At 46.1% G+C, this 26,642-nt stretch overlaps 1 protein-coding gene across 6 annotated transcripts in view; it reads right to left on the bottom strand.

Annotated features, from left to right (window-relative positions):
- Positions 1-1,387: 1,387 nt before the first annotated feature.
- The window catches only part of PTPN3 (protein tyrosine phosphatase non-receptor type 3), a 109,772-nt gene continuing 84,517 nt past the window's right edge, over positions 1,388-26,642 (bottom strand). For 4 of the 6 annotated variants that reach the window (XM_080940156.1, XM_080940158.1, XM_080940157.1 and 1 more), the window contains 7 exons: positions 18,318-18,408; positions 17,993-18,054; positions 16,960-17,106; positions 9,079-9,207; positions 7,973-8,118; positions 7,346-7,481; positions 1,391-4,882 (listed from right to left, as the gene is read on the bottom strand). In XM_080940156.1, coding sequence (XP_080796282.1) covers positions 4,805-4,882; positions 7,346-7,481; positions 7,973-8,118; positions 9,079-9,207; positions 16,960-17,106; positions 17,993-18,054; positions 18,318-18,408 — 789 coding nt within the window. In that variant the 3' untranslated portion in view covers positions 1,391-4,804. Of the gene's footprint in view, positions 4,883-7,345; positions 7,482-7,972; positions 8,119-9,078; positions 9,208-16,959; positions 17,107-17,992; positions 18,055-18,317; positions 18,409-26,642 lie in introns of all 6 variants that reach the window. The other 2 variants (XM_080940155.1, XM_080940154.1) reach the window with 1 other exon arrangement.

Raw genomic sequence — 26,642 nt, 5'->3', positions numbered from 1 at the left:
GTGACCATGGAAGGACAGGGATCCTCCCGGAGGGCAGGGTTGGGCTGTTGGGTGCCCATATTGGGCAGACAGCCTGGACTGCCGGAAAGATGACTGCTTTCTGTGTCTACTTCAGTGCCACTTACAAATTATGTGAGCACTTGTTAGTGTTTAAGTTATCAGAGCCTAAAAAACAAACAACAGAAACCCATACACACATCACCTTTAATCCCAACACCCGGGAAGGAGAGGCAGATGGATCTCTGAATCTGAGGCCAACCTGGTCTACAAAACAAGTCCCAGGACAGCCAGGACTGGTACACAGAGAAACTCTAGCGTGGAAAAAGAAATCCACACACATCCAAAGAAGCCTGAAAAATCACTAAGTAATTTTCTTTTAGTCATATGACATGATGACATTTAGTTTACGTTGTTCTCATGGGAAGAAGAGACTACATGGGAACAAAATGTTCATTGTTCCTCAAATTCCCTCTCAAAAAGAGGCCACCTGAAATTTAGTTAGGCATACTGTCTTCTTGCTTTCTTTCTTTTTAAAGACAGGGTCTCACCTGTCCCTGGCTGGCCTGGAACTCACTATGTAGACCAGGCTGGCATTGAATTCATAAGAGATTTGCTCATCTCTTCTTTCTGAGTATTGGGATTCAAGGCATTCCTCACCACACCCAGCCCTTAAAACATTTTTCCAACATTTGATTTGGGGATGGAGGCCTCAAGCTTGACAGCAAGTGACAGTACTCACTGAGCCATCTCACCAGGGTCTCCTGTCAGAGGTCCCAGCTGCCCTTGAACTTGTTCTGTAGAGAAGGGACACCGACCGCCTTCTTTTACTTCCTGGCTTGACCCCAGGGCTTTGTGCATATTCTGCAAGGACTCTACCAACTGAGCTTACATCCCTAGCCCCAGCATATGGTTCCGTGGCAAAACTACCTCTTTGAACAAGATAGGGCCCTGGGATTAAGAGTACTGTTCTTGCTTTCCCCCCTCCCCTTCCTGTTATGGTACCAAGTGCATGAATATGTCTGGAGATCAAGGGAGAAACTGCATTCTGAAGGTGGTAGAACAAGCTGGAATAACCTGGAACCCCACTGATCACTGAGTCACTCAACAACCCTGCAGACGAATGGTAGGACTTTGTGCAAACTACTGCTTTCACGATAGCAGAACCCAATTCTGGCCTAAAACTGACCACCCAAAGTGAATGCCAAGGCCAAATACTGCATGAGAAATCAACCAGAGGGAGGGCGAGACGGATGGACAGCATTCAAGTTGATAGGGGTACAAATCAGACATAGAAATAAAAATGTTGACAGACAATAATAGTGTCGCATAGCTTGAACACTTTTTATATTGATCAGGCTGTTTTTCAGTAGAGTCTCCGACAAGTCAGATTGAAAAAACATCCCAAATGTACAGAAAAACATATTGCTGATTGACTGAAGGTAACTTTACAAAACATGGCTTAGCACAATCTTATGGCTGCCCAAGCAGTACGAGAGCTATCACGAAACCACATAGTTGTCATCAGTCTTTGAGGTTTGATTGCTCAGGCTGAGGTCACAAGGGACTCAACCGTCTTTGCTAGGTCTGCTCTAGGATGACAGGTAAGTACCAGGAGGGTGGTGATCGTTATCTTTGTAATTCCACAGTGATGAGGGCTGGGAAAACCAACCCCTGGGACAAGTCATAGACTGGGTGTTTCTCGGTGGAAGCGCTTTGGTTAAAGGTTAAATTCTGTTTCCCTGAAATATAACTGTGAGCTCATCTATTCTACCAACCTTCAGTGTTTATGTTTCCAATATAAACTGACAGAAACTGGCTGAGGGCAAAGCCCAGGTCTGGACCAAGTCCCACTAATCTTTCCCTGCTGATGCCGCCTCTTTGTTGCCTTGGGAGGATGAATAGGCAACTTACTGCCCCCCCCAAAATGGTAAATTTTAAGGATAAAGGCATGCAGGGGGGAGGGGGAGAGGGGTAACCATGAACACACCAGTGAGAGAGCCTACACAAGTCTCAGAGCATATTTAAGTCCCATGGGACCCTAGGAGGAAACTAAAAATACTGTTACATGTTTGAGATCCATCCACCCTGCTTCCCTACCCCTAAATGAACTTCACTGAATTTTTCTCTCTGGAAAAGTAACACACACCATGTGTGGGTTCTCGAGAGTGGTACCAGCAGGGAACCCACCAGGAGGAAGGAAGTACAATGGGAGCATCTAAACTGCTCTTTGGGAAGGTGCTCAAATGTTGGCTATAAATATCTTCTCCGTTCACAACCAGCCAAATTTTCCAGGCAAAATATTTAGCCTGATTCTGATGCAATTTTAAGGATGAAACATAGCTTCTTAAAAGCAACCGTGGAAGTGTGGGATGCAGGAAAACGGGAGCTCGGAACTTTGGCTTTTCATTTGGGCATTCGGCTCCTTGGGGTCCTTTTCTTGTCTTGTCCTTCCCAAGATCCCATGGACTTTGTGAACTGCTGGCCCCAGACGTTGGCAGAGAGGGAGGGAGAGGCAGATGCAGCTTTTTCAAGCCTCACAGAATATTATGTAAGTGTAACAGCAGCATTTTCATGACCACACTCAACAGCTTGCTTCCAGAAAAATAATAAAACAATCTCCAAGGACGTTTAGACTCTGCAAGTGCTTTGCACACGGGGTGGTGATAAACATTTCTATCAAATAACAATTTGTTAAACAGCCTGATACCACTGAAATATACCCAGCCCTTTCTCTCCTCCTCCTCTTTTTGGTGCTTCACTAAGAGCGTTCTCAGAATCCATGTTGAGTAAAGGTGTCAGTCCTGTGGTCCGTGCTTCCCCTCTACAAGGTCTTTTCTACGAAAACCTGATGGGCTCCACTTGTCTGGGGCCAACCAAAGAAGTCAACCTCCTAGGTTTCCAGTGGCCTTGGTTTATATATTCCAGAGGCTGGAAATTAGTTTTTATACTGTGATCTAATTCTCGAGTGTCCTCAAGTTCCAAGAGCTGCTTCTCTTCATTTTATACAGAAGGAAAGAGAGACACACATTCCAGGTTCCCAGGCTCAGAGTGGTACAGGGAACCAAATTCCAGTTTCTCATTACACAGGGAACCGGGCAGTGCACCTTCCCACCCACATCATTGAGCACTAAGATATGCGTGGCTAAAAGACAGGCAGGAGGGAAGTAGACAGATAAACTGAGCCTGCAGATAAAGAACCTTCAAAGACCTGGGATCCTTTGTACAGGTCCTTACGCATCTTGTAACTGGGAAATGCTTTAATTGGTCCCATACCTGTTAAGTATCTATGTAGCTTTGCCTACATATATGATAATGTCAAAAGTATCCTTTTTCCCACAGGACTGACACCATTAAGAAACCTACTAACATTCTTCATGATACATAAAAACGGCTATTTAAAAATACCACCTTAAAGCATTCATGTAATTTATTTTCCTTAAATATTAATTCGCTACAGTCCTGCCACAAATTAAAAAAAAAAAAAAAATTAACATGGTATTCACAGAGCAGAATTCTTTAGGACAATCAAAATCCCAGAGTACTTAGAATAAATTAACATCAAATTGTGTTTATATTCAGATAGTCTGATTCTCTCCTATGAAATGAAATGGAGACCATTGTAACCTAGGGTGAATGAACACATTTGTTCTACTGTAAAGAGATGAATTCTTTACATAAACTCAACAGTAATTTGAATCAAGTTAGGAATCCTGAGAAGGTCACCCACCCACACACTCTCGAGTGCTTGTACGTGCTCGCGCGCGCGCACACACACACAAACACACACACACACACACACACACACACACACACACACACACACACACACACACACACCACCCTTGATTGAGAAGCAGTGTTTCCCATGGTCACTCACTAGAAGGTCATTTCTCAGAAGGGTCCAAAACTCTGAATATTTGGATGCTATCGATTCCCCCGCCCCCAAGAAAACTGTCTTGTTTCAAGTGTGAGAGCTTGAAGTAGCAGCGATCCAGAGATTCAGTAGTCAGCGGCTTCAGTCATGGCCTCCGAGGATACAGTAAGGGAGGAGCAGAGGCTCGTCTGCTTCCGAGGCTGCGACTCAGCATCATGCAGTGTCTAGTTCCCAGTCTAGGCTGAGGATTCACCTGGACGTATATTATGACACTGGTTCAGGCACTGGGCGTGATCCTGAAGAAAAGAAATCCGGGGTGGGGAAATGACCCCGGGGAAATGGGTGCTTTGGATTGCAGAGAAGGGGTAGAGATGAGGCAGAGGGAGGGATGGAGGGACGGAGGGAGGGCAGAATAGATCCTGTTCATCCTCCAGCCTGAAGTCCCTTACGCCCTGCCTGTGGTACATTCATCTACGTTTTCCCTGGTATCAGGGGTAATGGACACTAATTGCCAAGGAAGTTCAGCCCTTGGAGGCTCACACAGAACAACACACAAAACACCCTCGCAACCACAAGTAGCCACATTGTCTGGCTTCTGGCGGGAGGGTGTCTACAGCCCTGCTGGCGTCCCCTTCTCATTGCTCAAGGTTGAACTGACGGGACGGTGATCTGTAGGGAGAAACACAGTTCCAAACTGGAGATCCCCTGTTGCTTCTCTCTGGGCCCAAAGGAGTCATAGCTGCATGCATATCTACACAACAGTTCTTATGTACAGAGTATCTTCTCCACAGAAATCTAAAGTGCCCGGGTTCGGATAAGCTCATCCCTTTCCCACAGTGACCAGCATCTCTGGGGTCCTCCAGGGGAATGTGTTTCCCCTTCTTCAAGAAGTCGCCCTAGGGAAGGAGAAATGACCACTTCACAGTTGTTCTAACTGGGATCCAGCCTCTGGATTAAGCCTTCTTCATACACTCGAAGGATAGCTTCACACACAAACTTGTATTGGCTCTGGAAGAGAAAAGAAGGCTGTCAAGGCCAGAGCCAGCCCCGAGAGTATTGCCTCTCTCCATGCTTGAGAGGATCTATGAAGCACTTACATTTACTCCTGGTGTGCCAACTCTGGGCCTCCTGCTGGGAAAGATGGAGGTGAGCTCAAGTCTTAGCAGATGGGGTGAGCGAGTGGGGTACCCCAGAAGTATGGGCCAAGGGGAGGTGGCTGCTGAGCGAGGCAGTGAAGTGTGTGAGCTCAGCACCAGCGTCCATCTTTCTCTGCTTCATTACTAAAAGCAGCAGCAGCTGCTGCTGTCATGCCTTCCTTACCTAGAATTAGGAGCTCAGATAAACCTCTCTCTCTATTCGGTTCTTGGCCACAGCAATGAGAAAAATAACTAATTAAGGCCCCAATGTGGAAAACTGGTGACAAGGGACATCTGCTCTGTGGCGTGTATGTAAGGACCCCACCATCCTGACCTAGAGCACCTGGGCATGTGTAGGGGCTGGGAGTGGGGTAATGGAGGTCATGGACACAGGTGGGCTGGGGTTTGGTGTGGGACGACGAATGTAGATTCCCTTTTTATTTAAGACAATTAGGGAAAGAGCTAACTTTAACTATTTAGATAGCCCTTCAGTATCCACGGGGGATCTCTTCTAAAACTTACTATAGACACCCAGATCCTCGGTTGCCCCAATCTTTCCTGTGGGTACCTTCTACATATCATCTTGTATACTTAAAAAAAAAATCACTTTTTTTGGTAAGGCATAGTGGTACATCCCAGCATTTGGGAGGTAGAGGCAGGTGGATTTCTTGCGTTTCACTACAGACAGGACTAAGTTAAGATCCCGTCTTATGGGTGTTAAAAAAAATCACCTTGTGAATCTGGGTGTAATGGCTCACATCTGAGCTGTAGTCCTAGCATCCAGGAAGCTGAGGCAGGAGGATTACCCTGAGTTCTACAGCAGTCTGGGCTACAGAAAAAGACCCTGCCTAAATGCAACCCCTATTGCAAGTATCACCAAAACCCAAAAGAAAAGCAAAAAATTATCTCTAGATTTTTCTAATATCTAACACAGCATGAACAGTTATTTTGTATTTTGTGGAGAATAATAGCGCTACATCTTTAGATAGATGATCATTTGAATCCTTCCTTGGATGTGGGAGCCACAGATACAGAAGGCTGACAAGGTCTTGGTAAGTTGCCCAGGTAGGCTTTAAGATTGTAATCCTCCTGCCTCAACCTCTAGACTACCTGGGATTGGACTCTTGCACCAGCAGGCCTGGCTGAGGGGCATCTGGGACTTTTAAACCAGCATGATTTAGTCTCCCATACTGCTAAACAGCACAGACGACGGCCATAAGTGATTGGTTGTTTCTTTTCCTTAGTCATCTGTGTGGTGGCGGGAGGGCAAGGTGGCCTTTTTGGAGATCCAACTCAGGTTGGTAACAAGCATCTGTACCTACTAACTTATGTCTATGGCCTGAGTTGGTTTTTCTCAACTGTATTTCCCATGTACAAACTAAGGATTCATTACTTAGGGTAATCTTACAACCTCTGCCCACCAGCTAGTTGGTGAATTCTAACTGCTCAGAGCTGGTTAGAACAGACATCTATCCTGTTCCTTGCTTTGATAACCCTTCTCACTGCCCCCTCTCCCCTAAAGCCCTCCCTCCCAAGCTCTAAAGATTTTGTCAGGAGGCCACTTCTTTGTCTCTGCCAACTCATTCTTAAATATTCTTCTAGAACATTCTTAGATACCCCTGGGACTTTGCCCATTATGACTGAGATTACAAACTAAGCCTGTTCTACTAGATGTCTACTATTTAGACAACCCCGTCTGCTGAATGAATTATCAAAGGCAGGATGGCTCCCATTTGCAAGGTTCGTCAACTGAGGCCTATAGAGGGTTTCAGAGGTTACCCAAAGATTGTCAGTATATGAGAAGGAGGCCAGCCATACCCTGCTCTTCTTGCAGCTCAAAATAACAAGCAAATATTTCCTCCTAAGGACATGTGTCATGACAAGCGTGTGAAGCTACCTGAGTGACATTGCTTTCTTCTGATATTTCTTCTGATAGCTAATGGTGGAATGCCAGCAGGGCTGCTCAGGGGTTGAGTGGCAAATAGGATGCATCAGAGGTAAACAGAATGCATATCAGCTAGGCCTGGGTTACACAGTTACGGTGTCTCTGACAAGCTGTGCGATTCTGGGCACCTGACTCAGTTTCCTTGAACTCAGTTCTCTCTTCACATTGTCCCTGGCTTACAGATGTTCCTCCAAGGGAGTCAGGAAATGCAGATCTCTCTCTGCCTTTTTGTTGTTGTTTAGACAGGGTCACAGTATGTAACCCAGACTGGCCTGGAACATTTATACAGAACAAGGTGGCCTCAAACTCAGAGATCTACCTGCCTCTGTCTTCTGTGCGGGAGTAAAGGCATATACGGATACACCTAGCCATCACCGAGTTTCTACTTACTGATGTCTGCACCATCATGGCACGCTGGTCTCTCATTTTCCGGACAATATCCAGCGGGTAAACAGGCAGGTTCCTCTCAATTAAGCACATGGCCGTTTCCATAGTGACTAACACACCTGTTCGACCTATCCCAGCACTAGGGAGGAGAGAGAAGCAGAGACTCAGGTTCTATCTGTGAGGCAGAGTTGAATCCCTAATCAAGGCCTGTGTTTACCCTGGGACAGCCCTGCTGTTGATTTCAAGAATAGAAAACACACATTCAGGTGTGATCTTAAGCTTCTTAAACAAAACAAAACAAAACAAAACAAAACCATCCCCACAGGTCCTAAGGCAGGGGCAAGAAAACCATCCAGGAAGTGCAAAATCCACTTTCTCTAAATCGTGCCTGCTGCCAAGGTCAGAGACTTCAGGACAGTGAGGCGCGGTGAGGTTTTCCCCTTCTGCACCCAGCTGTGCTTACATGTTTATCATTTCATTACGTTCCAAATATTTTGAAATTGTCCGGAGCGTAGTTTTACAGGAGCATGTGACTTTGTGGGATAAGGGTGAGTTTGGTGTCTGCCCATTTCTTCTGGCCTTTCCCAAGGGGTAGAACCATTAAAAAGAGAATGCAGCGAGGCTCAGTACCTGCAGTGAACTAGGGCAGGCTCACCGCCTACCCTCAGTGACCTCACGTACTTCACAAACTCCAGGAAGTCTGAGGAATCATCAGGTACGCCGTGGTCAGGCCACGCGACATACTGGAGATGGGTCACTGTGTGTTCTTCCCCGGTCTGTGGAGGATGTGGTGACCGTAGTGAGTCATCAAGCCAATGAATCCTGCCTTGGATACTAGCCAGGGTGGCCTTATCCTCGGTGTCCTCTTGTGTCCCTGCACCCAGCTCTGTCATAGTCTCTGTCAACTCCCACCCTCCCAAAATACCACTCTTGCCCCCAAGACGCTGTCTTCTTGATCTCTTTTGCCTCCGGACTTGCCCCTATGCATCCTGCCTTCACGGTCACCCACGCTGGCTTTGTATACGTGCACGTTCTTCCATATGGTGTTGAGGATCTAACCTATGGCCTTGCTCATGATAATTTCACTTCCCAAACTATAATTTGGCTAGACACCCTCCTACTGCTGATTCCTCAGTGCGCACACACATAAAACGAGGTTTACCATTTTAGCTAATCTCAGAGATAAGGTTTACTGGGATTAAGTGTAGTAACAATGCTGCCCAACTGTCGCTGCTATCTCCTTCCAGAACCTCTATTTTTATCACCCAAATATAAACTCTGCAGCCATTACAGTGTAACTCCCCACTCCTCTTCCCCTTCTATCCAGGGCAAACACCATTACCCTCTGTGCCTGTGAGTTTAGGTATTAGGATGGACACAATCTTAGTATTTACCTTTCTGACTGGCCTCTTTCATTTGGCATAATGTCTTTCTTTCGGTCATTACAGGATCCCATAGTGGGCTTTGCACCAAATGTCCCCCTTTGGAGGTTGATTACATGTTTACCCATACAGCTCTTGGTGGGCTGACCCCAGGGTTGCCTCTCCTGCTTGGCTACTGTGAATGGTGGAGCTATACACATACACACACACACACACACACACACACACACACACACACACACACGGTACCGGCTCTCTGTCAGTAAGAGCTTCGTTTACTGACCTAACACCAGATCCCACAGGGACTACTGACTGTGCCTGCCCCTCCCCTATGCCCCTCAGAGCACTGCTCACCTCAGTGTTTGTAACTAGCATCTCTCGGGACACATAAGCAATGGTACAGTCCTCTGCCTGACACTGGATGTGAAAGATACCGTAGTCCATGATGTCAGGGGGATCTGGCCAGTACTGGTGACATTTGGTCTGTAAGGAACCAGAGAGTACAAGTCAGGCTTTTCTGTAGGGCATAATCAGAGGCAGGTAACTGCATGGTATTCAGTCACATCTGTCCAACGAGACAGGAGAAGAGAAACTCAGATGAGACCCACTTGTGCCTATGAGAGTCGGCTTACCTTCTAGGGCTTGTTCACTGAGAGAGCAGTAGGGCCTGAGTTTAGAGGCTACCTAAACTGTAGGTATAGCCCAGGCTGACCCAGGCTGATCCAGGCTCCTTGGGCCTCTTTCTGTTCTCAGCACCTGTAGATTATCCTGCAGCCGTTTGTATGTTTGATGTTAATTCCACTGCCTAGCCACTTACTCATCAGAACCTTCCCATTTTAATTAGTAAAATAAAGGCTAGGGCTGGTGATTGGGCAGGGAAAGGGAAGGTAGAGAGAGGGTTGGGAGGGAGAGAGGGGGAGAAGGAGAGAGGAGGATTAAGATGGAGGTCGGGAAGGATGAGCTGGATCTAGGTGGACTTGATTGGCATTAGGTAGTTATGAACATTTAAAGGATTTTATAGGTCTTCTATCTCATATAAAGGCCAGTCCGCATCTTTGTCTATTGGATGTAATCTTATTGCATAGAGGGTTTGTAGATTGAGAATTTGATATATAAACCTATATAAAAAGCTAGGGCCTTAGAGTCATGTTTGTGCTGGGCAGAGCAGTAATTTCACCCGAGATGGGGGCACCAGGGCGGGCGGAGTAAACCGCCAGGGAAGGGAACTGTTCGGAGAATACGGCTTTCGGACCGAGTGACAGAGTCTGTGTGCGAGGCTCCGTACTAGAAGCGGTGTCTGTGGAATGAGACCGAAATGCCGATAAAGAGATAAGCAATTGCTTTCATAATATTTACTGCAACAAGCACCCACCTCTCCTACCTCAGCATTGCTCATCATCCACCCTACCTCTGTCGGGAGGCTTGGGACACAGCAGTTAAGAGCTTGCTTAGGTATCAGGGTCCACTGGAAGAACTTCCCGCCTCATTTATTGGCCATTTGACTTCCAAGAGCCCCTGAGCTCCTTGAATATCAGATTTTCAAACACTGATGGAGGCCAGAGGGTACAGCCTGGGGTCACTTGTGAGTAAGGTCAACTCGCATAGTGGGAGCTATAGCAACCGAATTAGGTTGGTCGTGTCCCTCTAAGTCCCGATTTAAAAAATCTCCAAGCGGAGACAACGATCCTTTTTCATGTGTACCCTTGCCTTCTACGCCCTCAAATGCTTTCAGAGGAAGTCGGGTCTGGAACTATAGACTCCGAACTTGCCCTTCTGAGGTGGTGACCGGCTCAGTGGGTAAAGGCACTTGCAAGCAAGATGATTAGTTCGATCCCCAAACCCTGGTGGAAAGAGAACCGACTCCCATAAATACTTGTCCATTTCCACATGTGTGCTGTGCTCTAACACATTGAGTACACAAGCGCGCGCGCACACACACACACACACACTCGTGCACACACACACAGTACACTGATAATAAGCAAAAAAAATTTTTTTAAGGTGGGATGGAGAGATGGGCTAGAGGTTTAAAGAACTGGTTATTCCTCCAGAGGACCAGGGTTCAATTCACACCACCCATGTGGCAGCTTACAACTATCGTTGTGCTAGGGGATATGACCTCTTCTTCTGGCCTTTGTGGGCACCATGCACATACTAGTACACAGCCATACATACAGGCCAAATATTCATATACATAAAAGAAAATAAAGGGCTGGAAAGACGGCTCAGTGGTTAAGAGCACTGATTGTTCTTCCAGAGGTCCCCAGTTCAATTCCCAGCAACCACATGGTGGCTCACAACCACCTGTAATGAGATCCGATGCCCTCTTCTGGTGTGTCTGAAGTACAGCGTACTTACATATAATAAATAAATAAATAAATCTTTTAAAAAATTAAGACAAGTAAAAATGAATAAAAAAGAAAATTCTCAATGGAGGCAGGACTTCCTATACATCAAAGGCAGGATTCAGAGTACTGGGCACTAAGGGAAGCGTCCTGGCCAGAGCTGGGTAACAGTCTAGCATTTGTCCTGTGGTATGCCACTGACTCTCAATATGGTGGCTGTGGCTTTCTAATGTTACTACCTTCCCAAGTTCTATCTGCCCATAAAACACTGTAGTTCTTGCTTCTGGATTCCACACCAAGTGCCAATCAAAGTGGTCCATAGTTACTCTGCCAAATTTTGACTCATTTAACACTGACAATATTATTACCACTACTGTTGTTACTATAGATGTCTCTGTGTTGGCCCAGCTGGCTCAAGCCAGTTCCTTGCCTCTTGAATAACTTGCATTGCAGGAATGTGCCGTCATGCACAGCTTAAAGAAAAAAAATGTTTCTCCTCGAATCTAGACTGGTTCCCATGTGAGTAGACAATGACATTTGTTTATCACAGAGAGCTGATATAGCCAGACACATGGAATTTGTTGGGGGAAACAGCTTTCCCAGCCTTCTTTTTAAATGTCACAGTGAATATCTGAAATTAAGTGTGCTGTGGGGGCTGGAATTAAAGGTCTATTGGAACAGTTTAGCTTGGTGGGGAGTTGCTCTCTGACTCTCCAAGATCCAGAGGCTCTCTGACTTCAGGACTAGAGACAGAGTTGCCAGACACAGACTGTACTCCTTGTCTGTCCATCTGAACCTACATCTATCTCATGTATACAGCAGGAGAAAATGGCTGCCCAGGCTCTCCAGGGTCCTACCACAGGATAGCCGGGGGGACAAAACCCTCCAAATCGATCCCCTTGTGCAGAGCAGAATTACACAGGCCGGTGCTCCCTGGGTATCTTTATCCACAAGGAATCTGCCCGGGGAACTGGATTTATTTTAGATGTGTTTGGATCTGGATACACTGGGGATGCATCAGAAGAATCAGAAGGTCCTGGCTCTCGAACCCAAGTGTGTCTTGGGAACCTGCTTCTTATGCCTGCTGGGGAGGAGTCCGAAGGCCCCACATCTCCAGAATAGTATCTGTTAAGCTCCAGGGGATGCTTTTGTGCACAGTGCTCATTTCTGGCTTGAGACCACTCCCTGAGGTAGGGACAGTGACTGTCTGGTTAGTGACTTAACAGAGGCTTAGAGGCTCAGAAGATTCACCCTGGGCCAGGTCCCAAAAACTATGGGGACAGAGCCCAGTTTTCATTTTAGGTTGTTGCCTTCTGAAGGGACAAAGGCACATCAAGGCTATGAGGAGACAAGAGTAAATCTGTCACCATGGGGAAGCGGGTTGTAGAAGGACAAGGGCCTCTGGAGCTGATTGGCTATGGGCTACAGGCAGATGTGGCCATAAGAATTCAGAACACTGTCTCCACAAGGATTCAGTCACAGGCTGATGTGACTGCTCTGTTCTTGCAATCCCAAGCCAGCCACTCTGAGACAAAGGTTGGGGGTAGGAAAGGTGACATAAAAATGGTTTTGGAAAGGAAGCGCTTTAGGGGACCAGAAGAGCATGCAGAAGGTTAAGCTCCTGGTAGAGGAAGACAGGCCAGATGGGGTTGTGGGAGAGGACAGCCGTGGGCCCCAAGCAAGAAGGCTGTATCATTAGCACTTGATTTCTTGCTAACTTAGTTGGTCAACAAGCATCCCTGGGGAGGGTTGGATGAGTCAGGGACGTTAGGGCATTGTCTATCCTCTGGATGCTCTCCAATCCAGCCAAAGTAATGCAGGAAAAAAGGAAAGGTACAGGTGAGGGCAGGTGAGGCTGGAGTGGACAGATGTCGTGGACACAGTGGGCAGGGTGCTCAGGACTCAAGGCCTGTGCCAGATGAGGCGAGGACAAATCATTCAGGCTAAAGGAAAAGAAGGCAGAATGTGAAGGGTCCACTTGGGTACCTAGGGGACAACAGACCACTCGGCAGAGATGCACAAAAGGTACAAGCTGGTCTGGGGACATGCAACATTTTGCTCTGTGCATCCATGAGGCATACAGGGCATGGGCAGGAAATGCTCAACCAACCCTCGGGCAAGGCCCGAGAAAGAAAGAAGCGTGGGTGGTCTAGTCTATGAAAACTCTGGAGCAAGTGAGCCTCTGCGTTTGCTGTGGGAGACAAAGGAAGGTTCTAGAAATAGGCAAGAGGGACACAGTGTGAGTTGTGGGTGCCAATGGCATTAAATAGTGAGTGGATGAGCTGAAGAGAAAGGAGGGCTAAGGTCAGCTCCAGATGGCTGGCGGCAGCGCATACGTAGATATGTGCCCGTGGCTCAGAGGTGGGTTCATGGAGCTGGGCTGCATATGTGCATATGTGTGTACACACAAGGGGCTGATTGGTGGCTTTGGGACCATCTTACAAAACGGCACTAGGTAGATGTGTCCGAGCAGAAAGTAAGCATCCAGACCTGGGGTTAAACCTCCCATCAGGACATGGAGTCAGTCTTAGCTTTGTGAGACTACCCGAGTGTACCAGGAAACCAGATGTAGAAATAAGTTCCCTGGGGAGGGAGCTGTCTAACGTCCATGTGCACATTTAAGCACACGCCACAACAAGGGAGTTGCAAGAGGTCTGTGCTACCCTAGACCTCTTCTCGTTAGCCTCCTGGCAGTCAGGGGCCTCACTGCCTGCTACTCAAAGCAAATCCACTGCCTCTGGTCCAGTGAGGACTCTGGGGCCTAGTCCCTAGACATTCATTCAATACTCAGAACCACCCAAGAGATAGTCATTGTGGTGATGTCCTTTTCTAAGCCTGTACTTTAACTGACTGGTGTGAAAGAAAGACTATGCATGTCACCCATGTGTAGATATAAAATATAGCTCCCCTCAAGGGGGAAGGGGCATCTGAGAGAAGGCACTGTTTTTCCCAACGGAAAAGTGATCCATCTAAGAAGAAACCCCCAAGTACCCAAGATAAGGACAGAGGTCATCGACCCTGCAGGCTGCAGACTCTCTGACCTCAGGTGATGGGGGACTCTGCAGGGGACTGGCTCCCTAGACACAGAGCACAGGAAGGGTATGGGACTCTAGTGTGTGCCTGCTGAGAGACCCACTTTCCTTCTGGCACCACGCAGGGACAACAAACAGGATGTCCTGAAAGTTCATCTTACAAGGGCAAAGCCATTCACGTGGAATGGCTGATTCGAAAGTGGGCGTGGCCTGGGACCGGAGGACAAAAGGGCACAGGTCACCTGAGAGTCTGTAACAGGAGAGGGAAGCAGGCACCTGGGACTTTAAAGAACAGGTTTCTAACGATTGATAAGTGACAGAGTAGATGCTGAAGGGATGGGCAGGCCTCATGGGAGCTCTCGAATGCGTGCAAGCAGGTGATGAGTTACAGTAAGAAGAAAAGGTTGGGAAGCAGAGAAGCAGGCTGGGTCACAAGACCTCAGATGCAACTGGGAGCTGGAGGGGCGGCCCTGGAAGAGCGGATGGACGAGGACCGTAGAAAGCTTCCCCGCCCCCCCTGCACTGGAACAAGCAGATCAAGGGAAGCTGAGTTTGCCACTAGGGCAGAGCATCTGTCACCTGCCATTCCTTCAGGGGCGTCCTGTTCTGAGGATGAATGACTGAAGCCTAACACCAGCGTTGGTGCTGAGTCACTGGGCGGATTCGGGTGCTCTGGGGAACTGCATCATGAGCTCAGAGACCTCAGGGGACAGCAGCAAGCTAGCTCCACAAACTGTTCCTGGGGACCTGTGAAGTCTGAGCACCAAAGTTTCAGAATGCAAGGCAGAAAGAGCACAGAGTATCTGCGATCAATAATGTACCAGAGGGGCTACCAGATATGGGGGCAGATTCTTTTTCATGCCAGTCAAGAAAGGCTTACTGTGCCACCAAGAAAGCCTTCACCTGGGTCTAAGGCCACTTGAGCATCCCAATACAGAGAACAGTATGAGATTAGTGTGGCTGGCCTCAGGTGCAGGGCTTAGAAGAGAACACTTGGGCCTTAACCACAAATGTTTTATATATATATATATATATGTATGTATGTATGTATGTATATATATATATATATATATACACACACACACACACATATATATATGTGTGTGTGTATATATATTGGTTGGCTCGCGTTGAGAAAAAGGTATAAATGTAGCCAAGGTAGGCCTCGAACTCCTGATCCTTGTACTTCTGCCTTTCAAGTGCTGGATTACGGGTGTTTGCCACTTTTGCTAGGCTTTTTTTTAGCACCTTTTGAGATTTTTGCACATACCTTTGGCAAATGATCCTAGATCTATGTCTAAGAAACATTAAGAAAATAAAGGTTAATAACATTAAAGCAAAAAAAAAATTACTTTAAAGAAAGTAAAACTATAAAACAAATGTAGTGCAATTCTGGTAATGGTCATTAAGCTAAATACAAACAGATATTGTTGGCACTGCTGGCTAACATGTGTATAGCCTTAATAGTGATCACTTGGGTGTGATAGCATATGTGTTCCCTCCTAGCATATGGGAGGGCTGAGGCAGGAGGATTAACACCAGCTTGGTGTATAGAGTACCCATTTCTCCAAAAACAAAACCCACAAAATTAACAGTAACCAAAAAAACTGACCATGTGCCAAGCAAGTGCTCTTCAGAGAGGCTTCCTGTAGCAGCTAGCTCAGTCCCCTACAGCCCGGCAAAATGGGTGCTATTTCACATGATTCCTTAATCATACAGGTAGAAGTAACAGCAGGAACTGACCCTGGCTGGTTGGCTGGCTGGTGGGTCCACCTTCTTACCCACTATGTCAAGTGACTAGACAGATGCAGGCACTGTTTTAGGAAAACAGGGTGCAGCGCCCCCCTGAGCTAGCTTAGGGAGCTGGGAGTCTCTTAAGTTCAAAAAAAGGGCCGAGCAACTCCATCTCTTATTAGGGGATAGGCAAGATGAAAATGGGGTGTAAGAACAGATCCTAGGATCAGCAAGCACCCTTCAGAGTGTGTTTGCTCTCAGGGCCTCCGAGGACCAGCATCCAGGAAGGGGTTTCTACAGCCCCTTGGGGACGTCACACTCTTCTATTATGAATTATGGGATGAGAAGAGACTCTCTCTGGCTAACCTGTGAGTGACAAGAAGCTCAGAGTCACTCCTCACAGGAGAGAAGTGAAGCACCTGAAAGTCCCAAACTCCAGTGACAATGACGATGTCTAGAGGACACTGTTACTATCTCTACTGCACATTCAGGAAAGCCGAGGTCAGACAGGCTAATAATTTACTCAGGAGGAATTGTACTTCAGCCCGAATCCTGCTCAGTGCTGGATAAAGATGTCAGGAGTCAAGATAAAGATGCACGTATAGCAGAGGGAAGAGACATTGCCTCCGAAGACGACAATCTTATCGTGTGAGACTTTGATCCCAGGTAGGCAGGGACACAGGCAACACAGGGGTTCTGGGGCAGTTGTGTGGGGGAAGGGACAGAGAAAGTACTATCTTCTAGCTTGTCTTTTTTAGATTTATCTTATGTGTATGGCCTGCGCACTACAGCGCATATCTGTCTGCGCACTACATATATGCCAGTCCATGGAGCTCAGAAGAGGGTGTCAGAACCCCTGGAACTGGAGCTGCAGATGGTTGTGAGCTACCATCTGAGTGTTGGGAACTGAACCCAGGTTCTCTTAACCACAGAGCCATCTTTCCAGCCCCTGTAGCCTGTTTTAATAGATGTATGTGAGGGTGTAGGCAGGAAGAGGACTTTCTTATCATTGTGGGTGTCCATTGGAGATTTATAGGTCAGAGGGAGGCCCTTTCCAGCCCCGAGACTCATGTTCTACAACAGCATAGTCTACACACAGTTGAGCTGAAAATCAAACCACTTACCCGCCCTCGCTCTGTGAGAGTCGTCAGCATGACAACAAGAGACAACTTCTGATCCCAGACAACTTGCCAAAACTGTGCACAAGTGTGTGGCAGCGGTCCCTGAGTGGCAATGTACTTGTTCACAAGGTTAGCAGCGGGAATCTCCATCTATTGGGAGAGCAGTAAGGTATTACATATAGGCTGTCAGCTGACAAAGGAGAACAGGGTTCTCCATTTACACTTTCCTAATTGCTTAGCTGAATCATACCAGAAAAAGATCTTCTCTACTCACAGTAAGAAAAAAAAAAAAAAAAAAAAGGTGCAGTAAAAAGACACTTCCAGATTTGACCATAATGGGATGGAGCAGTGAGTAGGACTTCTGAGGGGACCAGGTTTTACAGGGGCACTTCTGCGAAGTTATGGTTTAGCACACGAGGGACCAAGTGGCCAATTTTGCCACCTGGCTAATACCTAAGAGTAGTTTTTCGTGTGGACCACTGAAGTTTGCCGATCCTGGCTTTAAGTGGAAAAATCGAACGAAGTTCAAGTAAGTTGCCCATGATGAGTGTTGCTCATGTATGTCTCCAAAACAGGCAAACCTTTTCCTTTGTCCTCTCTTGGATTATATATATATATATATATATATATATATATATATATATATATATATATATATATATATATATATATATATATATATATATATATATATATAGAGGAAGTGTTTCATTGACTTAGAGACAGGGGACGCTGATAACACACGGGCAAAACACTGAAAGTTACAAATGTACCGCCAGCAGAGGGAAATGGCAGCTGATGATGGGAGAACAGTGTTTGGACCCCTCTCTCAAAGTTCTGTGGCTTCTCAAGTTATCCAGTGACCTGGCTTTGCACCTCTGTAAAGTGAGACCACTCATAGTCCCATCAAGCCACTGTACCACCATGATGGGGTGAATGGGAGCCTGCTCTGTCATAGAAAAAGTCCCCCTTGCCGGCCCCACCCTCATTATTAGGATCAGCATGTCCTTTTTTATCACCCAGACTTCCAGCTTACGTTCACATAACTGGCATTGATATAATCTTCATTTCCCTGCAATAATACCCGGGTGGTGTCATCTGTGGAAGAGAAAAATTTACCCTTATTCTGAATGCTATTTTTAATCGTCCAAGTAAACAAGGGTTCAGTTCCCAGCCCTATCTGCAGCTCTGTCTCGTTAGCATAAACACCATTCCCCAACTGTTCTGAGTCTGAGATGGTTGCAGTAAAGACGATGGTGTTTACAGACACACTGAAAACCATTCCAGAATCCCAGACAATCTGTTTTAAAATGGAAGCATTATCTCATGTAGCGGAAGGAGGCATCGGGCCAGATACTCACAAGGCAACACATCTTTGTATCGGTTTTTATCCAAATTTTGAGGCAGCTTTGCAAATGTGACGGATAAGCCGGGCTTCTTTCTGTAGAGTTGCTATTAGACAAATAAAGACATTTAAAAAACCCCATTGCTATGGGAAAAAAAAAAAAACCCACGAACGCATATCCTAACAGCAGAGGTCTTCATGTGAGACCCCCGCCCAATCTTAACATTTCAACATAATCCTGTGTTACACAGAAAAAGGAAACTTCAGTAAGAAAGTCTGGTAAAACAAATCAACTAAAGTCTTAAATGTATTTAAACTTGAGGCTCTGTAGGGGAAAGATGTCAGGCAGAGGTTGAGTCACAGACAACAGTAATTTTTATGACAATTGACAAGTGTGGAGGATAGAGGGGAATTCTGACTCCCCTAAATTAGTCTAAAACTACATTTTCCTCCAGTTCAATGGAACGAGACATATTCATTGCTTAAGAGCAAGAATACTTCATTCACTGTTTCAGCAACATGTACTCAAAGCACGCAACACTGATCCTGATATAGTAACTTCATTTAAAGAGACATTTCCCTACACATACAATTAGCACTAGAAATGAAAAGAGAGCCTTCTATGCACACACAGACTGGACTCGTTGATATAGTAGCTGATGTGATTTTCACCGCAGCTGTGGGAGGTATTAGTAGGATTTTTATAAGTGGCAGGTGGAGGCTAATTGCTTGGCCCAAGATCATAAGGACAAGCCCAGGTCTGAGGGCAGTGGCCATTTCTATACAGCTGTTTCCATGGTTTTCACAACTCACCAAGTCCTCACGCAAGTGCTTCTTAACACCCTAGGAATTAAAACCCTTATTTTTCCTTCTCAATGTTGGAAGGAGTATTTTGCTTTTCTTATTGCAAATTTGGAAAACTCAGACTGGCACTAACTTAAGGAAAACCAAAAAAAAAAAAAAAAAAAAAAAAAAAAAAAAAATCTACTTGCAAAAAAGTCTGAGGTGGTCTTTTCATGTTTTCCCAAGCTTATTATTTTCTGTATATCCATGTATGCAAGTATATATAAGTATATCTGTAACATACACAATGCACATATATACTACCTTCTTATGATTTTTTTTGTGTGTTTGAATATTTTGCCTGCATTGTGTTTGTGTACCATGAGAGTCTGGTGTCCATAGAAACTAGAAGAGAGCCTAGGATCCTCTACAACTGGACTTAACAGACAGTTTTGAGCCATAAGTGGGTGATGGGTACCAAACCGGATCCTCTGGAAGAGCAGCAAGTGCTCTTAACCACCGAGCCATCTCTCTAGCTCCAATATTACCTTCTTAACATCAAAAGATGAGGCCGCAGTCCACAGAGGTATTTCTCATTTATCATCAATAGAGATAAAGTATCTTAAAGGAAGAGGTATTTGTGATAGCTAATCTTGACTGTCAACTGGATTGAGAGACACTTAGATTGGATCAGTACACCTCTGAATATGTGATGTCCTCCGCAGGGACATAATGCAACACTGAGTGTGGCCCATCCCATCGAACCAGGATGGAATAGAAGGCAAGAGGGGGCTGTCTATTCCAGGCTCCTCCTCTCTGTGTCCTGGCCGATGTGAGGCAAGCAGTTCCTTATGCCCCACGCCTCAACGTTATCTCACCACAGTCCAGAAACCACGGAGCCAGGCAACCATGGGCCACGACTCCCAAAACTATGAGCCCGAACAAATCCTTGTCCCTTTAACTTGGGCATTTGACACAGTAACAAAAAGCCAACACAGCCAGGACTGGTGGAGCACTCCTTTAATCCCACACTTAGGAGGAAGAGGCAGGGAGGATCTGTGAGTTCAGGGCCAGCCTGGTCTACAGAATGAGTTCCAGGACAGCCAGAGCTACAGAGAAACATACAAATAAACAATTCGAGAAAAACAAATGAACAAACAAACACAAAATTCCTGGGGGTGGGGGGAAAGATCTATTTTCTTTAACTCATGTTCTATGAATCTCTAACAAGACAAGTGCTATGAAGATGTCTTTAATTCTCACCAGCCAAACATCGCACAAGCTAATTTAAACCAAGAAATCTCAGCATCTCATAGCCAGCGCTCTGGGAAACAGTTAATTGTGAAGCCTGCCTCATCCCCATTATTAAACAGTATCTGTTTCCCATATTGCAAGCTATTCTCCACACCGATGATTTCTAATGGCTCAGAAATTTAATTATTATAATTTACCGCCATTCTCGGTCTACTTTGCTATTAGTCCATTCTACAATTTTTTCCCCTCTGCTAAACATCCGAGAACAGAATTACAGCTCCCGAGTTTATCTGCAAGGACTCTGATGTATAGAACCAAACTGCCCTGCAGGAATGAATATACACTGGTCCGGTCCCCAAGCTACAGCCAACATCCTCATATAGATTTCTTTGCATTTTGAATAGAAATGCTGAACACCCACCCCCAGCAGTATTTCTGCCTACTGTACTGTTTTGTAAATGCACATTTGTTAGGTCTGTTTTTTCTTTTAGAATAAATTGTCTCCATTAGACAAACCGCATAAAACTTATCAGAAGAGAGTTAACGTGGAGACTCAGTGTCATGATAACGGTATTGTATCTATAGCTTATACATCTACTGGATGTTCTGAATTTGCCAATTCTCCCAGGACTCATCTACGGACCTGACAGCTTCAGCACCTAACACTCTAAAGGTAGCTGCTCAACCAACCCTAAAACCTGGTAGGCTTTTATAGACAGTGCGGACTTTATAGACACTCGTGGTCAACAGGAGGCTCTGGCACAAGCCAGTCACATTTATCTACATGGCCTTTTGCTTCTGACAGATTAACCACGTGGAAGTAAAATCTAATTAGGTGACTATGAACCAGCACCTCCAGCCTACAGATAAAAGACGGATATATTTTCAAATAACAGAAAGGTAAACGCGATCAACCTGAGCTCGATCAGACAAACACAGACCCAGAAAGAGGTGTGATCATAAGCTTCGGAGGAACTATTTGGCAAGGATTAAGAGATACAGCTTTCTTGGAGGAGGTGTGTCTCTGGGGATGGGCTGTGAGGTTTCAAAGCACATTCCCATTCCTCTGTGTCTTGAGGTTGTGTCTCAAGATGTGAGCTCTCAGCAATTGCTCCAGAGCCTGCCTGTTGCCTACCATGGTGGTCATGAAGTCACAGTCATGTAAGTCCCTCCATGAATGCAGGAATCATGTTTCATCAACCCCATAAAGGTAAGGGTCAGCACTATGGCTGCCACAGAATAGGTGCTCAATAAAAACATGGCAGTGTTGGGAGCTGCTATTTAAGAAGGGTTAGAATCTAGTTGTAAGCTTGGAGTCCTGGGCTACAATCCTTATTGCTTGGAAGGCTAAGGCAGAAAGATCATTCCAAGTTCAAGGACTGAGTTATACAGGGAGCTCCAGGACAGACTAGAAAACATAAGATCCTTTCTCAAAGAACAAGTAAGTAGGGGCTGGAGTAATGGCTCAGTGGTTAAGAGGACTTCTCTTGCAGAGAGAGGACTTGGGTTCGGTTCCTAGATGACAACTGTCTATAACTCCACTTCCAGGGAATCTGGAAACCCCTCCACCTCCTCTTCTGACCTCTACAGGAATCAGGCATGTATGTGGGGTAAAGACCTCATACAGACAAAACACTCAATAACATAAAATAAATCTAAAAGAAAGAATAAACAAATACAGACAAAACTTATAAATAGAGGTGGGGGATGTAGCTCAGGGGCAGAACACTTGCCTGTCATTCATAATCCCTTAGGTTTAATCCTAAGGCCCTGCACAAGAAAGAAAAAAAACCCGAAACCAAAGGCGTAAACCACGCTACTAGCCAAGCTTTCTCAGACACAGTGCCATAAAATTAAGCTAAGGAGAACCTATTCTCAGGATGGTGCCAAGACGTGGTTTTCCTGGCACTTTATCTTGTAGAAGCATTAGTAGTTTCCCCTTCATGAGCAGCTCACCCACACTGTGGACATCTCTTCTCCAGAGGTCAAAGGACACCGTCCACAAGGCATCTGGGCTTCTGCTGACCTGTCTGTGAAGGCATGCTGCAACGGGACAGGTGCCAGCGGCGCTGTGGTCCTTAACGGTCCAGGCGCATGTGTCTGGCATCCTAACTAGGACCCTTCAGGTCCGTTTCACAGACAGACAGACAGACACACAAGCTAGGAAAGCATGTTCTCCGGAGGCATGGAATGTACGCAGGGACATTCAAGGGCCCCAGTGCTTCCCACTGACATGCTTCCTTTCTGGGCTGTTTTCTTTCTTTTTTGATCTTGTTCTGGTGGGCGGGGCAGGGGGAGGAGCATGGCTCTCACCACTTAGCCCTGGCTGGCTTATAACTCATGGAGATCCACTTAACTCCTGAGTGCTGGGATTAAATGTGTGCGAGAAAATTGTCCTCTGGCCACCACATGTGCACTGTGATCATGTATATGCATGTGATGTGATGTAATATAATATGTGTGTGTGATGTAATATAATGTATGTAGTAATGTGCAATGTATGTATAGGCAATTATGCATTTTTAAAAGGAAAAAGCATTTAATTTGCTTTGTTTTCTTTTTTGAGGTAGGGTTCTATTCTGTAGCCCAAGGTTGGCTTTGAACTCACAGCAATACTCAGCCTCCTGAGGCTTGAGTATAGGCATGAGGTATGTAACTTACGCTGGCCTAGAATTCTCCATCCTCCTGCCTCCGCCTCCTGATTATAGGTGTGGGCCACCCCATCGGACAGAAACTAATTTTTTAGATGCGATCAGATCTAATCTTGAAGGCACAATTGTCCTTGCTCATTGCAACATGGACGAATCTCAATCTCTGGTCAAGTGTCGCTCTGCATCTCTAGCCTCCCAAATACAAATTCTGTAATTACTGCGGGAACCACTGAGTCCCTTGTTTTGACCCTCATGGGCAGTTCCTTGAGTGGCAACATAGGCGTCAATTAAAAAATGGGTCAGTCAGAGGACTTGGTTTTGATACAAGTAGAGGACGTGTGGCAACACCCTTGGGGTAGAAAGGACCCTCGGTGGCCTCTCCTGGATACTGCTTTCCACCCACCCAGCTATCCTTCCACCCATTCACCCACCCATCTAATGATCCATCCACCCACCTCCCCCATCCACTCGTTTATCCCTCCATCTGTCAATCCATCCGCTCACCCACTCACTTGTCCGTTCATCCTGGGAAGAGGTTATTTATTCCCTCGCCAAGCTTATTTTCTATCAGCTGAACTCCGTGAGCCTCCAAGGAGGCTGTAGCTAACAGCAGGCAGGAAGAAGCAGCGTGGGCAAGAGCTGAACTCTACCCAGAGCTGCTGATAACGATTGGATTTTTGTTTGAGTCAAGGTCTTGTCTAGGGTAGTCTCAAAACCTCAAAACCCCTAGGTTTAAGTGATAATCCTCATGCCTCAGTGTCCCAAGCAGCTTAAACTATAGGTGTCCAAAACCTACCATAAATACCATAGATTAGGGTTTTACTTGTTTTTAGATATTATTTTTAGATAAGTTTCCGAGTGTGTGTGTGTGTGTGTATGTGTGTATGTATGTATGTGTGTGTGTGTGTTGATTTGTACACACATGAATGTAGGTGCATGATAAAGCTAGAAGAGAAAGAGTCAGATTAAAATCCCTTGGAACTAGAGTTACAGGATGCTACGAGCCACACAACACAGGTGCAGGGACATGCACTCGGTTCCTCTGGAAGCCCAGTATGTGCTCCTAACAGCTGAGCCATCTCTCTAGCCCCAGGTCTTCATTTTCAACATGGTTCTAATTCTAGGGCTACGCCTGATGAGGTGTGGGCACTGGATGAGTACCTTAACATCTCTGAGCCTCCTTTTCCCCATTTCTAAGAGGGATCTGGGGTTATGGTTGTGGCTCAGTGGAAGAGTGCACTCGGCGTGTGGCACTCGGCGTGTGGCAGGGGTCCTGGGTTCAGTCTTCAGCATGGAAAGCATATACAAGCAAAGCGGGGATCGATTCTAATAACCCCCGCCATATCTATTCCACCGAGAGTGTGAGGATTAATGTAGGTCACATGCGAGACATACCCAGTAGATTGCCAAGTGCTTCAGAGATGCTCATTGCTATTCTGTTACACGGGGGACCAAATGCCCTCTGTTTACTGAGAGGTGTACACAGAAAAGGATGAAGGAATTCTCTTAATGAAAACAAAAAGGTTTAGAATAAGCCTTACAAGAGTGAGGATTAGGGGACCTGTCTGCAGGCCACAACCCCAAAGCTGGCATTGTGTCATAGAGGAAGCAGCGTGGATGCCTGCAGGGGACCAGGACCTTTTCTCAATGGTCTCTAACTGAGCAGCGCCCTAGTCAGGGTCCTGGAGGATGGGAGAGCCAGACAGCCACCACTCTGGAATTGACAGCCGAGGGCCCCAAGCTCAGTGCCAAGTGACCATACCTTATGCAGCTCTGCATGCTGTTGAAGTCTCTTTGGGTTTATAATTAATACTAGCTATTCATTTTTTACAGTGTTCTTATCACAGGCGAAAGTTTGGCAACCTGAGTTCAATCTCTAAAACCCACAAGGTAAGAAAGGAAATGACTTCACAAGGCTGGCCTCCAACTTCTACTCGCACGTTGTGGCACCAACAAATCCCCACATCATCCACTAATAATAACAAATGAATGTCCCCAACACACACAAACCCTTGGGTGACCTTGTTAGAGAACCAATGTCTAGAGCTGTGTGTGAGGCTCACAGTTCCCCATGTGATCTCCATACACGTGGCTACAGGTTCACCATTTAAAAAATACTTTTAAAAGACTTTCAAAAGCCAATGAAATCACCGCAAGGAGAACCTTAAGGGGGCCCTGTATGGAAAAAGCACACCAAGGCTGAGTCACAGCACTGGGGTGGCGTTAGGGAAAGAGCACAGTTCAAATGTTCCTAAGGAGAGGCCACAGTGCCTCCTTGTGGATTCTCGGCTCAACTGGAATTACCAGTTGCCAGGGAACATAAACTCACTATAAAATCTTACCCTATATTGCTTGGTCTTACGATACAGCCCCCTAAATATACCAAAATCAGACAGCAAGCTCCTTGCAGCTAGAAGCCTTCCTTCTCCATCGCTCTTCAGGCCCCCAAAGTACCTCTGATAAACCATCCGAGTCAACAAATAATCCACCAACACGTCTTCCAGCTTCCAGCACCGAAAGGAGAAATCTTGTGCTGTCCCAGCCTGGATTTGAATCCTTATTTGAATTAATTATTCTGGGGCGTCTAAATATCATCACCACTGGATGTGAGCCTTTACGTTTATCTGTCCAGACAACCAGTTAATTAAAACATTGAGAATCTTCTATTGGTGGGGGATGGAAGGCGAGAGGCCAACCACCTTGGCCTTTTCTCTCATGGAGTCCTTTCCAGGGCTGTTCAAGCCCCATGGCTCTGGTGTCACTTACATGCAGGCCCCTAGGCTGCCATAAGGCAAGCCTTTGGCTTAAGGCTTTCTACTTTGCATTCCTTTTTGTCTGCCAGCTGTAGGAGTCACTCTGCCGTGTAAATACATTTGACAAACTGCCTGCTTTTCCTTTCTAGGGTTTTTCTGGAACAGTGTGTTGCTGACCTGTTTCTGAATCTAACTGGAGCCCTCATTCTTGTATTGTGAGCCTAGACCATGCATGACACTGTTAAAACTCTGATCTAGGGCTGGAGAGGTGGCTCAGCGGTTAGAGCACTGACTGCTCTTCCAGGGGTCCTGAGTTCAATTCCCAGCAACCATGTGGTGACTCACAACCATCTGTAATGGGATCCGATGCCCTCTTCTGGTGTGTCTGAGGAAGCAACAGTGTATTCACATACAGAAAATAAATAAATAAATAAATAAATAAATCTTTAAAAAACAAAACTCTGATCTAGTTTTTTGTACTAGATTCTTCCTTCTACTCTCCCTGCCTCAGGTTCCTTTCTGAGACAGGCTTACTATGTGGTCCAGGCTAGGATCGAACTTGCGATCCTACTGCCTAGCCTTGAGGATACCGAGGCGTCATACATTTTTATCTGTTCAGTGCATGAACAGCTGCTGTCATCTACCTTCAAACATGGAAGATGAACACATCCTATTTTCACTGGGTTAGTGGCGGATAAAAATGACTTAAAAGCAGGGCCTCTCTCTGCTTTTGGGGGTGGTGTGAAAGGCCTCCTTGGGGTGCTGCTGCATTATGCCACCTACGGCAGATCCATCTCTCCCGAGAAAACACGACAGACTTTAAATTTCTGTGATCTGGCGTACTTGGAGGGCCAGACACTATGCCCTCGTGGGATGATATAAATTCCCAAGTATACTTAG

Source organism: Micromys minutus (genome assembly GCF_963924665.1).
Source record: "Micromys minutus genome assembly, chromosome: 28".
In the NCBI taxonomy this organism is placed as follows: Eukaryota; Metazoa; Chordata; class Mammalia; order Rodentia; family Muridae; genus Micromys; species Micromys minutus.
The sequence above is the reverse complement of the archived record's forward strand: the minus strand, read 5'-3'. Positions and strand labels throughout refer to the sequence as shown.